This window comes from Vombatus ursinus, unplaced genomic scaffold (assembly GCF_900497805.2).
Source record: "Vombatus ursinus unplaced genomic scaffold, bare-nosed wombat genome assembly UNPS02011916.1, whole genome shotgun sequence".
In the NCBI taxonomy this organism is placed as follows: domain Eukaryota; kingdom Metazoa; phylum Chordata; class Mammalia; order Diprotodontia; family Vombatidae; genus Vombatus; species Vombatus ursinus.
This window is the reverse complement of record NW_020951694.1, coordinates 3,257,157-3,272,428: the sequence shown is the minus strand read 5'-3', so window position 1 is coordinate 3,272,428 and position 15,272 is coordinate 3,257,157. Positions and strand designations below refer to the sequence as shown.

The following is a 15,272-nucleotide window of genomic DNA, read 5'->3' as shown; positions in this document are numbered from 1 at the left end:
ACTATTTGCTCTACCTATGATAAAGATTTTAAACTGGGAAAAATCAAACAAAAATGGTTACTCGGGAATAGAAACCCAAGATAAATGAGACGGTTTGCAAGCATTATGTAAAAGATCTGACTTCAGTTTTGGTACAAAAAATTGGCTATCTTGATCTATAGTACTGACTCAAGGGTTAAAAAATAAAGATAAGTATCTCAACAAATGGGACAGAAGCTACAAAACCTGAGGGGGAAAAAAAATCACAAAAAGGAAAAAGGTAGTCTCTTGATTACAATTCAATGAGTTTCACTTTTATTTTTTACTCCTATTAAAATCCTAAAATACATTATTATACAGATGGTTTAGGGGTACTTATAATGAGAAACAGTGATCACTAAAAGCCCAGGTGACTTCATCAAGAACAGCTTTGAACATACAAAAATACTTCTAGCTGTTCCACTCCATTTGTGCTTACTTTCATACTATTATGTATATTCTGAAGGATCTGAAGACTCAGGAGTAAATATAATAGCTGTCTTCAAGTATCTGAAGAGCTGCCCTGTAGAAAAGCAATTACATTTGCTCTATTTGGCCCCAGAGGGCAAAGCCAGGAGCAATAGGTAGAAGACCAACTTAAGAAATGTCAGAAAAAAAATTCCTGTCAATTAGTTATCTAAAAGTGGAGCAGGCGGCTCCCAGGGATGGTGGATGCCCCTCATTAAATGTCTTCTGGTAAAAGCTGAGTAAGCATTTGTCAGAGAATGTTATAGGAAGGATTCATGTATAGCTTCAGAGATCCCTTCTAACTCTCAAATCCTGTGATTGTGTGATACTTTCATGGTGCAGCTCACAACTCAACTATGCCTTTTCATCTTATGAGACAAATCCTCCACAAGCAATCCACAGAATGTGCTGCGTGCCTTCACCTTGATCTGTTAATATTGAGTTAACAGTAATAAAGTATACTGAGTATCCTCACTCTCACTATACAGACAGCCCACATCATACTCTGTTCATATAGCTCTCAAATTAAATCTTTTACAACACTTTAACTCCACGATTCTTTATTGGTAATATATTAAAGACTACTCCTATCCACCATAAATACCATTTTCCTTTGGGTGACCCTCAATTTTAATCCTTCAAAGACTGCCCTAGCGCATGAATCATAGCCATTCAACATCACCAGGATATTTATCTCAAAAAATTTCTTTTGTGGAAAAGATGGAAAAGACGTAGACTAGAAAATAGCGCATTTAGATGAACTCCAAACTAGCTGAATGGCCAGATGCTGACAGTAATCATTAATCATTTTGTCAGCTAAGAAGGTGGTCTCTTGTAGTCACCTTGGGATCTAACAACAACAATAATAGCATCTAGCATCTACAGAGCACTTCAAAGCAAAGCATTTTACAAATATCTCATTTTATCCTCATAACAACCTAGGAGTTAGATACTATTATTATCACCATTTTACAGATGAGGAAGTCGAGGCAGGTAGAAGTTAAGCGACTTGCTCAGGACTACATAGGTAGTTAAGTGTCTAAAGCTGGATCTGAACTCAGGTCTTCTTGATTCCAGGCCCAGACCTATCTACTTTACCACCAAGCTATTCTTGGGCTTGTACTGTTTAACATTTTTATTAATGACTTAAGAGGAAACATAGAGTGGAAAGAGGGCAAAGCTTGGAATTAGTAAGACATGGCTTAAACTCTCTCTTCCAGACTGTATATGTGATCCTGGTTAAGTCACAAACTCCAGTGCCTCAGGCATTCTGTATATGCAAACATATCAATGTAAATTGAGAAGAAGGCACTAAGCTATATTAGTACAGGGAGTTTCTTGCACCAATCTTATGAATGGTTTAAAAAAACTGATGACTTGGACAAAATTGATGACGGCTTGCACATCAGATTTATAGACAAAACAAAACTAGTTATCTTAGATTTATAGCTAAAATGAAGCTAATGCCTAAAACAGCAAGAGGAACCAAAAAGATTTGGACAGGCCAGAACACTGGACTGACCCTATTAAGATGAAATTTGCCGTAAAGTTTAAAGAATGGTAGCCATAAAGTTTCAATTTAGGGTCATGCAAGAAAAAAGGAATACAATAAAATAAAAAATATATGCTTATCCTTTTTCCGACTGCTTCGAAAGAAAGGAAAATGTGTTTTTCTGGACACATGGAGGTATGAAAACATTCCACTGCTGTGACATGGAACACTCCCTGACATGTTAAACCCCCCGAGAAAAGCAGAGGAAGTCAAACCAACTACTCTGCAGTTGTCTAAGAAATACTATTGAAATCAGTGGACTTTTTAGAAAGTTAGTATAGCCTCAGAATTTTTGAGAATTTATGATTTCTCTGGGTAATTCTTAATTACTTACTAAGAGTTCTATTAACTTCTCTAAACTATAGCTTATTCAAGAAAAACACTGGCTCTTTGTCTGACTTTGATTCTTAGAACTCTTAAAATAAAAAAACATTTGGGAAAATGCCACAATAAAATCAAAGTCTATCAAGAAAAGTCAGTACAACCCTGACTAACAGGACCTACTTAAGACATACAACTAGTAGTAATAATGAAATTTAGAATAGTAGCTTTCTTGTCCTGCAATTTATCAAACAAACTCTGACAATTCCTGATTTCCTTACTAAAGAGGAGGAGTAATAATGACCTAGACAAACCAAGACTAGAGATGATCTTTAAATAATTTAAATTTGGATAGTTTCTAAGTAATTTAAAGCAAAACTATGTTCCTAATCATTCTTTATAAACCTACATTAAAAATAATTTAGAATTATAATTTCTTTGCTTTCCTTATCTTACATCATCAGCTGAGGGCCATCTCCAGTCATTCTGATCTATATCTTGCCACTGGACCTAGATGACTCCAGAAGAAAAAGTGAGGTTGGTGACTTTGTACTGCCCTCCCTCACTTAAATCCAATTCACTTGCATATCATGGCATCACCTCCCTGATGTAATGGTCCTCTTTGAGAACAAAGGACAAACAACAACATTGGCAGCTAAACAGCAGAGGCCAGAACTCCAAGAGCTTAATCTGGGTGTTGGAAAAAATAATAATAACCAAAATTGTATGTCTTCAAGGTCTATATATGAAGACTTGCTGACTCAGGAAGACCTGTCTCAAAATGAGAATAATTTTCTTTCAGAGACTTCAGCTGTACAGTGAAATAAGGTAAAAAGCTAAGGGAGACAACACAATATATGACAGAATCATAATTCAAAAAGATCTTGACAAGCTAGAACACTGGAATGAATATAGTAAGATAAAAGTTAATAGGAATAAATGTACAGTCTTAGGCTTAAAAAAAAAAAAACGATTTCACAAGCACAGGATGGGGGAGATGTTGAAAAACAGTTCATCTGAAAAATACATGGACTTTACTGGACTACAGGCTCAACAGGAGTCAAGAATATAATATGTAGCCAAAAAAGTTAATATAATTTTTGGCTACATTATGAGAGACATAGTAAAATAGAACTAGAGAGGTGAGAGTCCAAATGTAATCTGCCCTGGTCGGAATACATTTGGAATATGGTCCACATTTTTATGGAGGCCATTGCTTAGCTAAAGAGTGTTCAAAGAAGAGCAACCAAGATGGTAAAGCGCCTTGAGAGCATGGCATATGAAAATCAGCTAAAGGAATTGGGGTATTTAGCTTAAAAAAGAGAAGATTTTGACAGCTACATTCAGGTATCTAAATGATTGTCATATTAAAGAAAAATTAGACTTATTCTAATTGGAACCAAAGTATCAAGTACTAGTTCCTAGCAGCAATGAGTAAAAGTTGCAAAGAGGTAAATTTTGGTTTACTTTTAAACCAAACTTCCTGACAATTAGACATATTCAAAAGTGGAATGAGCTACCTGAGGAGGCAATGAGATCCCCCTCACTACAGATCTTCGAACATAGCCTCGTTGATCACGTATAGAGTATATTATAGAGGGGATTTTTATTCTGGTCACTGAATAAAGTCAAACTAGCTAGTCTCTAAGATTCTTCCCAATACCAAAATTCTGTGATTCTGAAGACGGAAATGGGTAGTAATCACAAAATGCTCCAATTTTAAAAAATAAGAATCCTTCTCTCTTATTGAAATTGGTATGATGTTTTTACCAATAGACAGGTTCCTGCAGAGCAAAATTAAATAACTGCTCACTTATGCAACTAATCCTAAAATCAGCTATAGTGCTTGCTTTACCATTATAGAAGTGATATCATAAAAAAAAAAATTCAGATCCACTTTTTCTTATTTACATAGGTAGCAGACTATAGGTATGTAATGTTGCACATATTACCACAAGTAAATGTGGTGTTTGATTTTGCTGCTTTTTCTTTTTTTATCTTTTTTTAATTACAAAAGATGGCTTGTTTAGTGAGACAAGAGGAATCATATTTGAATATAAAAATATTGTAAAAAACAAAAGTTTGCAATAAAAATGCTTTTAAAAGAAAAAATTAAAAAGCAAGTTCAATTTCAGATAGCTTTTTTTTTAAATTTTGCTTGCATCTTGCAAACTATATGGCTACTTTTTTCCACTTTTAGCATTAGGCAATTGAACTGTTTCCTGAAACAATAACAAAATTAATATCTTTAGTATGGAAGACTAGCAATCAAATTCAAAATGATAAAAAACTGATTTAGAATAAATTTTAAAAATCATTATAAACTTAGGTTTAATTGAATACTTTAGACTGACAAAATTTTTCCCAAAAAATACCTCAGATTATGAATTCCTTAAGCTACTTTTTTTTTAACAAAGCTTGATAGTGTTTATGGATGTTAAAAAAATAATAACATATTAGTTTAATTGAAATTTTTGTCCACCTCTGCGTATGTCAAGCAGACTCTTCCAAGGAAAAAAACAAAGAAAATAATCCAATCACAGGTAATCTACATAAGAAAAAAAAGGAGATCTAATGCAAGATTCTTGTTGGTGCTGGCTCCTTAAAGAACAGATTACATATCATGAAATAGTGCCAAAAGTTCTAGAACAAGAGTCCCAGCTTAGAATTGTAATCAATTCCAGCCATGCATCAAGGCATAGTTGATACTTTTTAAAAAGTGGAATTCCAAGCAGGAAGCACTATAGAAGTCTACATAAATGCAACACAACAAACAAGGCACACTATATATAAACATTACACCCAAACAGAACAATTTTTTAAACAAATCTTGCTATGTCAGCATACTGACTGCAAAATATTTGGTAAAGACTTAAACTAGAAAATTAAAATTACAAGTAGCATTTTGGAGGTCTTTCTCAAACTGCTGAAAAATCTGGGTGGCCCAGATTACTCTCTCAAAAGAGTATTTTTCCTCCCCTCCCCTTAAAATACTGTAAAGGGCACTGAAATATTTGCATGGATACATCTGGTGTGTTGACACAGCTCTCAGCAATAATTCCTTCAAAAGGGTGATCTTTTCCTTCAGATTCTGCAACAAAGCTCGGATTGCGACAGTAAGCTGAAAAGTAAAGAGCACATTTAATCATTCCAGTCTTAAAATGTACAACAGATTATACAAAATCATTTTAATTCTGTTATATATATGATTCTACCAAGGAAAGAAAAAAAGTTTCTGTCTCAGAAATGGTAGCAATGTGCTGCCTTTCATAAACAAAGACAAGTCTTTTAATACATCATCAGAAAAATATGCATTTTGAATTGTTTATTTAAAAAACGTTAAACAACACAAGGTCAAGCATAAATGGAGACCTCCCTCCAAGCCAAAACAGATTACGGTCAGATAAGGGGATTTCAGAATTCTTGAACATAGAAGCAGTATATTTGTGGGTGATGACAAGATTGAGGGTACGACCATCTTTGTATGTTGCTGAAGTTGGATGGAGGTAGTACATGGGAGAGGAGTAGGCTGAGGAACAGAGTGGCTAGGGTATTTAAAGGAGAATCAAAATGTAAGCTGAAGACTAAGAAAGGTGTTACTCTCCATTTTATCATACCCTAAACTTCATGATTAAAAACAAATTCAATTCTCTACTCTCTATTCTCAAGTCTCTGAAGTACAGGCTCCAGTGTCCAGTGCCTACTGTGCTTTCTGGAATGCCTGCCACATAGATAACAAACCTGTTTTCATCTTAAACGTTTTCCTTTCTTGCTCCAACTATCTTCATGCATTCACTGAGACCAAGCTGCCTCCTGGTGACACAGCTTCCCTGGCCACTCTTCCCAGCACTGGGTACACTTTGACTCAGACAACTTGACTCACTCAATGGTGGGGGAGATAGAATACAATTTACTTCTCATTGCCATTTTCAGGTTTTCCTTCTATCATCACCACTCAACGACCTATACTTTTGTGAGGTTCATTTAATCAATATTTATTATTATAAATATCTATTATTAAGATTCTGGTAACTGTTATCTACCTACCTCCAGGAAGGAGAATTCCTTCCTTGCTGAGCAAATTCAGTGCCTGACTAAAATCTTTCTTTCCTCCCCTATTGTAAAGTTAAACATGAGTTTATATTTTATCCTAGCAACAACAGGGAGCCACCAGAATTTACTAAGTAAGGTCAGATCTGGGCTTAAGGAAAATACTTTGGAAGAGGAATATAAAACAGAATGCAGTAGTGAGAATCTTAAGGCAGAAATCAATTAGAAAGTCACTGCAATAATCTAGACAAGAGGTTATGAGGGCGTAAGATGGTAGCTGGGTGAAGAGAGGGAAAAGGTGGCACATGGGAGATGAGAAAGTGGAAATGGCAAGTTCTGGCAACTGATTAGATATGTGGAATGAGGGAGAATGAGAAGTTGAGGATAACAATGAGGCTGTGAACCTGGTAATCTGGAAGTGATAGTGCCTTCAAGCAAAATAGGGAAGTTTGAAAAAGTAAGGAAAGTCTGGAGCATGGAAGAGGTGGGGAGAGATAATGAATTTTGTTTTTTGGATATAGTATATTTGAGATATGTCCGGGACATCCAATTTGAAATATTCAAAAGAAAGTAGAACCAAGATGTCAGAGTAGCAAGAAGCAATGCAGCAAGCTCCCCTCAAAAACTCTTCCAAAAAGATCTAGAAATCACAGCAGATCAAGTCTTGAACAGGAAACCCTAGAAAAAGTCATAGTGAATCATTTTTCAAGCCTAAGTAGGCAAAGAGAGATAGACAGGTCTATGGAAACTGAGGACCAGCCCAGGCTTTCTCTCCAGAGGTATGCAGAGACTAGTACTAACATAAAATACAAAGTCAGAAAGCAGGCTAGAAAAATGAGCAAGTAAAAAGAGAATCCCACCATGGAAAGATATTATGGTGACAGAGACACTCAGAACACACACTCAAAAATATAGAATGATTCCAAAATATCTACAAGCAAAGCCTTAAAGAAAATTATAGCTTGGGTATAAATTTAACTAGAAGTCCCATAAAAGAGGAAGCAAGACTTGAAAGGGGTTCTGTTATATCTTGATGATCTTAAGAGAATAATGGTAAAAAAAGAGGAAAAGGAACATACCAGGGGAAGGGAGAAGGAAAGGAAGGTTACAGAAAATTATCCCACACCATCAAGGTGCACAAGTAGACATCCATACAAAGAAGGGGGAGGGGGCAATAGGAAGCAGATGAACTTAAATCTCACTCTCATCCAAACTTGTCAAAAGAGAGAATACACACACACACACACGTGGGCGCGCGCGCATGCACGCATGCACACAGAGTTGAGTACAGAAATACATTTCACTTAACAAAGAAATAGGAGGGAAAGGTGAAAAGGGGGAAATAAAAGGAAAGGAGATTAAGGGAAAGATCAATCTTAAACAAAATGAATTTTAAATAAGAATATACAAAAATATTTATAGTTCTTTTTGTGGTAGCAAAGAATGGGAATCAGAGAAAGCGTCCATAAACTGAGAAATGGCTGAACAATTTACAGTATAAATGCAATAAGAACAGACAGGTAAGAGAAGAACTAGCAGCTAGGTGGTATAGTAGATAGAGCAATGGCCTGGAATTAGGAATACCTGAGTTCAAATCCAGCCTCAGATACTCACTAGCTGTGTGTCCCTGGGCAGATCATTTAATCTCTTTTTGCCTCAGTTCCCTCAACTGTAAAATGGGGATAATAATAGCAAAGCTGTTGTAAAGATCAATGAAATATTTGTAAAACACTTAGCACAGTCTCTAGTGTAGCAGACGTTATGTAAATGTTTATTCCTTCCTCTTCTCCCCTCTCCAACTGGCAAGAGTTTGTAAAGATCAAATGAAATAATATTTGTAAAGCTCTTAGCATAGTGCCTGACACATACTGAGCACTATACAAATGCTTATTCTCTTCCCCTTCCCCAACTAAAAAAAAGTGTAACGAAAACTCAGAGAAGAGAAAATATCTAGGAAGACAAGGAAATCAACACAACAAAGTCAAATGCAGCAGATAAGTAAAGAAGCATGAAGACTGAGAAAAGAATGGTAGACTTGACAATTAAAAGATCACTAATAGCTTTGGAGAAAGCAGTTTCTGTTAAGATTAAAAGACTAACAGACTGAAGAGCTAGCGAGAGGAGAACAAGTGGCAGCAGCGAATACAGAGAACTTTCTCAAGGAGTATACCCAAAAAAGGAAGGTGAGATAGGGAGGACAATAATTTGAGAGGATGTTGGGGTCTAACAGAGGTTTTTTAAGGATGGGGAAACCTCAGCATATTCTAAATCAGTAGGGAAGGAACCATTAGATGACAAGTAGGCAAGAGACAACGGGAAGATCACTGAGGATACGTTCTGCTGGAGAAGATGGGAGAGTGCACATGAAGGAGAGGTGAAGAGGGGCTGGAGTAGCTGGCCTTCGCAATTAAGAGACTAGGAGGTAGGTGCACAGCCAAGATGGCAGATTAGAAGCAGCAAACCAGCTAGATTCTCCCAACATTCGCCTTCAAACAACTTTAAAAAAAACACCTGAAATCAAATTCTGAAGCAGCAGGGCCAACATAAAGTCGAGGCAAGACATTTTTCCAGTCCAAAACAACTCAGGAGGTCAGCAGGAGATGACAGTGACACCAGGGTGGAAACTGGCCCAAAGTACCCTCAGAGACAACTCCAGCAGTGGGCTTTGGAGGTAGCAGCAGCATGTTCAGAAGCTCTCAGCTCAGAGGTTGGTAGTCGGATTGGAAAACTGGTCAGAAAGAGATTTTAGGGGACCTTGAGCTGACACTGGGTGGAGGACTGAGCACTATTTGGGAATTACATTGCCTATACACAGTTCCAAGAAGAAGGGGACCAGGTCACAGTTTCAGGGCTGAGAGGAGTACTAGCACTTACGGCTGAAGGGGAATAGAGGCCCTTCCTGGGTAAGGACCAGCACACAGACCAGTAAAGCAGTGACTACACCTCTACCCAGATCATACCACTTGGAAACATCAAAAACTGGCAGACACCCAGAACTCTATGGCAGACACCACAGAGAATGAAGTAATATCAATACTAAACATATATGCACCAAATGGCATAGCTTCCAAATTCTTAAAGGAAAAATTAAATGAATTACAGGAAGAAACAGATAGAAAAACTATAGAGGTGGGGACCTCAACTTTCCCCTCTCAGAGCTAGATAAATCTAACCATACAATAAATAAGAAAGAAGTGAAGGAGATGAACTGAATCTTAGAAAAGCCAGATATTATAGACTTCTGGGAAAAACTGAATGGGAATGGAAAAAAGTATACTTTTTTTCTCAGCTACAGATGACACCTTCACAAAAACTGACCATTAGGGTATAAAAACCTCACAACCAAATGCAGAAAGCAGACCTTTTTAGACCATAATTCAATAAAAATTACATTCAAAATAGGGCCATGAAAGCATAAATTAAAAATTAATTGAAAACTAAATAATCTAATCCTAAAGAATGAGTGGATCGGGGCAGGTAGGTAGCGCAGTGGATAGAGCACTGGCCCTGAAGTCACGAGGACCTGAGTTCAAATCCGGTCTTAGACCAAACACTTGACACTTACTAGCTGTGTGACCCTGGGCAAGTCACTTAACCCCAATTGCCTCACACACACAAAAAAAAAAGAATGAGTGGATCAAAGAACAAATCAGAAACAATTAATAATTTCACTAAAGAGAATGACAATAATGAGATAATATATCAAAATTTATGGGATGCAGCCAAAGCAGTACTTAGGGGACACTTCATATTTCTAGATTGCCTTTTCACAAAGTTTTGCCATAAAAAAATAAAGGATAGGGGCAGTTAGGTGGTGCAGTGGATAGAATATGGGCCCTGGAGTCAGGGGGACCTGAGTTCAAATCCAGCCTCAGACCAAACACTTGACACTTACTAGCTATGTGACCTGGGCAAGTCACTTAACCCCCATTGCCTAAAAAAAAGAAAAAAAAGAAAAAGAAAGAAAAAGAAAAGATAATAGCTAATGGAGATGGAAAGATCAAGTAAGGGTTTTTTTGAAGATAAGGAGGAAATGGGCATGTTTGTGGGCAGTACGTAAACAGCCAGTAGACAAGGGAGATTCAAGATTAGTGAGAGAATAGGATAATAGAGGGGGCAATCTGCTGGAAAAGAAGAGATAAAATGAGTTTACTTGTGCAAGTAGAAGGGTTTGTTTTGGCAACAAGAAGAGACTTCTTCATGTGAGACTAGAGTGATATAGAGGAGATATTAGGAGAAGGCATCTGAGTTTTGTGAGAAGAGGAGGATACGAAATATGAAGCAAAGTTCTTAATTGAGAGGGTATGGAAAACCTACGAGATTTCTGAGGAAGGATGAAAAGGACTGTAAGAGCCACTGTGGTGCATGGGGTAGTTAGTCAATTAGGGAGGTGTAAAAGGATTGCCTTGCAGCACTGAGAGCCCCACTGAGATTATGTAATATAAAATATTAGTAGACACAAACAGCATGGTTTTCTAACTTTTTCCAACTTTTTTCAGCAGCATGTGAATAGGAGTAATCCAAGGCTGATCCTTAGAAGAGCCAAGGATTGACAAGAGGATTAGGGGACAGGATTAGGTTCCTCTTGAAAGAAGAACTGGTTTGCCAAAGAGTCAAAATGGGGAAAGGAAGAGAGTATAGTGACAAACTAGTAAAGAACTTAGAGGCAGATGGAATCAAGATCACAATGAGGATGAAGAACAAAGTTTGGGACTAAAAGGCAGAGACTGATGTGAAGTGACAACAGATTATCTCAGATTTCATGAACAGGGAAGTGGTATATTTGTGGGTGACAGCAAAATCAAAGGTGCGACTATCTCTGTCATAGTGCGGAGCTATGGTAGGGTAGAGAAGTATGGCAAATGGATAAATTAAGGAACTGGGAAAATAGGGTGTTTGAGGGAGCATCAATATGTATATTGAAATCCCCTAAGATGTAAGCAGGAGTTGAGGAGGACAGAAGGACTATGAGCCAGGCACAGTACTTACTAGATTTGTATCCAAGGGCAAGTAACTTAATCTGAGCCTGTTTCTTTATCTATACAATGAGGATTAAAAAAAAAATCATACCTACTTTACAGTTGTTATGAAACTCAAATCAGTTAATGCACAGAAAACTCTGTAAACTTGAAAGTATTCAACTATAATTGTTAGTAGTTGTTGCTATTATTGTTATTCTTATTGAAATATCAAAAAGACCTAAAGAAAGGCCTCCTGCAAGTCGTCTTTGCAGGATCTATAGAAGACAAGAATCACATAGGATAGGAAAGCATGGAAAGGTTGTCATGTGCACCCACATTCGAGGAAATACCCGCATCAATGAGTTCCATTGAAGCACTGAAAATATAGAGCTTAAATACTTAGCTTCAAAGATGAAAGATTTTTTCAGACTTCCAAGCTAAAACAAATGAGATTAGATAATTTCTTACTGCTATTACCTTGGTTGTACTTTCACCATTTCTTTCACACTGGTTGCGCTGTTGGATTTTCTCAGCAATTTCTTGTGCAATATGACAAGTGGAATCATAAGTAGACAACCTTTATCAAAATTAAGTGAAGAAAAATGGTTTCAGACTCTTAAAGAAAATTTCTTTATTTTCTAATTTTAAATGTCCAGATCTATGTTCTAGCATTAATGAAATATAAACAAACTACAAATGGAAAAGGGTATCAAAAAGCACTTAAGGAATCCTCTAATCAAAGTATTTTAGGGGAGAAAGGAACTAAAAAGGGGAGGGAAGCGATCAGCGTTTATACCTACTACGTGCTGGGCATAGTCCTAAGCACTTTAAAAATATTATCTCATTTGACCTAATAGAAAACTAAATGCTATAATTATTTGCTCATTCAACAAACATTTAATGCCTATGATATGAAAGCTACTACTACGTTAGAGATTGTGGGAAAAAGAAAAATGAGTAAGACCAAAAATGAAGCATGGTACAAAAAGAATACTGTATTTAGAGTTAAAGGACACAGGTTTAAATACCACTTCTTCTACTTAATAAAACCATGACCTGGGTCAGACAAGTCACTTAACCTGAGAGCCTGAGTATTCTAGTCTGTAAAATGAAAGGGTTACACTAGATGATCACTAAAGGCAATCAATGAACATTTAAGTGCCAGCTATGTGCCAGCATTGTGCCAGGTGCTGAGGATACAAATACAATGAAATAATCCTTACTACCAAGCTTATATACAAATAGGGCAGGAAACAAGTACACATTTAAGAATATGCTGAATAAATACAAAGAATAAATACAAAGTAGTTAAACACAAAGGTGGTTTGGGAGAAAGGGCACTAGCAACTGAGAGATCAGGAGAACTTCATACAAAAGAGTCGAATCTTAAAAGAAAGGGCTCTAAGGAAGAGGTAAAGAGGGACATGTAGAATTGTCAATGCAAAATATGTAAATAGGAAATGGGTGCCATAGAGACAGGCTAGTTTGACTGGATTGCAGAGTTCAGGAAAGGCACATTCAGACTGCAAAAAATAGGTGGGGACCAAGTTGTAAAGGGTTTTGAAAACTAAACTAAACAAAATATATTTATATTTATATAAATATAAAATTTCTATTTTATCCAATCAGCAAAAAGGAGTCAGTAGAATTTGAGTAAAGGAGTGACACGGTCAGATCTGAGCTTAAGGAAAATTATTTTGGCAGCAGTATATAGGATGGAATTCAATTGTGAAAGACTTAAGGCAGGGATACACTTCGTAAGACTTCACACGTATCATGCTATCATAGTGCTTGCCTTCTCAAAGGGTGAGGGAGGAACTGGAGGGACAGAGAATTTGGAACTGAAAATTTTAAAAGTGAATAATAAAAAATAAGTAAGCGCAAATATGTTTTAAAGACTTAGGGCAGGGGGACTAGTTAAGAGGCTATTGCAATAATCTAGGCAAGAAGATAGAGCCAGATGACGATAACTGTGTGAGTAGAAGGAAAGAATAAGATGTAAGAAATGTTGTGAAATTAGAAATGGCAAGATTTAGCAATTGACTGGATATGTGAGGAGAGAATGAGGAATTAAGGATAACTCTAAGATGTGAGCATAGTATACTGAGTGATAGTGCCTTCATTCAGAAGTAGGAAGTATGAAAGAGGGATAGGTTTGAAAGGAAAGATACTAAGTTATGTTTGGAACTGTTGGGTTTGAGATGTTTTGGGGGATATCCAGTTTCAACAATACAATGATCTAAGACAATTCCAAAAGACTCACGATGGAAAATGCTATCCACATCCAGAGAAAGAATATGGAGTCTGAATGCAGATCAAAGTACACTATTTCCTCTTATTTGTTTGTTGTTTGTTTTTTCTTTCTTGTGGTTTTTCCCTTTTGTTCTGATTCTTCTTTCACAACATAACTACTGTGGAAATATGTTTAATATGATTGTACATGTGTAGCCTATATCAAATTGCATGCTGTCTTGGGAAGGGCAGAGGGAAAAAATTTGGAACCCAATCTTATAAAAGTGAATGCTGAAAACTAAACATAAATAAAAATAAATTTTTAAAAATGAAAGAGAGAAAGGAACCTAGTATAGAACCTCAGGGAACACTTGCAGTTAGAGGGTATGATATGAATGATGAACTAACAAAGACTTTGGAGAGGCTGAAGGGGTAGAGGACAACCAGGAGAGACAGAGGTTTTTGACACAAAAAGCTAGAGAAGAAAGTATCCAGTAGGAAAGGGTGGTCAATAATATCAAATTAAGGGTTAAGAAGGATGAGTACTGCAGGCGCAGCTAGGTGGAGCAGTGGATAGAGCTCTGGCCTTTGAGTCAGGAGGACCTGAATTCAAATCTAGCCTCAGACACTTGGCACTTAACTAGCTGTGTGACCTAACCCTGATGGCCTAAGCAAAAAAAAAAAAAAAGGACGAGTACCTAGAAAAGACTATTAGATTTGCCAGTTAACAGATCATTGGTAACTTTAGGGAAGACAATTTTAGTTGAGCAATGGGGTGAGAAGCCAGACTGCAAAGGACTGAGGAATAAATGAGAGGAGAATAAGTGGAAGCAGTGAATATGCTTTTTCAAAAAATCTGACCAAGAATGAGAGGAGAGATACAAGACAATAGTTTGAGGGGATGTTAGAGTCTAATGAAGGTTAAGGATGGGAGACTTGGGCAAGTGTGAAGGCAGGAAGGAAAGGAACATGTAGATAGAGAGAGGTTGAAGACTAGAGAGAAAGAAGGTTCTTTACAGTTGTGATCTTAGAGCCTTTTATGAACTGGTCTTTGCTTTCAAAAAGCTTAAAGTATAGTAGGGGACTTGACACATAAGTCATATTATAGAGTCAACTGCAATCAGTACCATAAGAGGTAGAAAGGGCTTTATAAATTCAGAGGAGGGAGAGATCGCTTTTCAACTAATTGGGTTAGGACAGGCTTTAAGAAAGTAACTTGATTAATGCCTTTCCCGAAGGACTGTTATGATTTCAATAGGCAGAAAGGAGGAAGAGGATACTCATGTAGAGAGAATTGCAGGAACAAAGGCATAGAACAGGAAAATAAAGGAGGGTAGTATAGGGCAACAGGCCAGGAGGGGACCTTTCAGACTATAGTAAATGTCCCAACTTGGCTGCAACTGTCAGTTGAAATGTGGCCAGAAAAAATAGGTTGGGTCCAGATTAGTCTTGAATATCAAACTAAAACAGTTTGTAATTTTTTTGGTTGTCAACAAGACTCAAGATTTTTGAGCATAGAAATGTCATGTTCAGATACAAGAAAATTAATCTGGCTATTAGAGGAAGCATGGTATAGTGAATAGTGGCTAGCATTGGATTCAGGGAGACCTGAATCCAAGTCCTACCTTGGACCCACACTAGCTGTGTGATCCTGAACAACTCACTTAACT

The 15,272-nt window shown here is 36.9% G+C and overlaps 1 protein-coding gene across 1 annotated transcript in view; it reads right to left on the bottom strand.

Annotated features, from left to right (window-relative positions):
• Window positions 1-15,272, bottom strand: part of STX8 (syntaxin 8) — a 272,706-nt gene that overhangs the window by 250,418 nt on the left and 7,016 nt on the right. The window contains exons 2-3 of the mRNA XM_027857160.1: window positions 11,848-11,947; window positions 5,386-5,480 (exon numbers count right to left, since the gene is read on the bottom strand). Coding sequence (XP_027712961.1) covers window positions 5,386-5,480; window positions 11,848-11,947 — 195 coding nt within the window. The remainder of the gene's footprint in view (window positions 1-5,385; window positions 5,481-11,847; window positions 11,948-15,272) is intronic.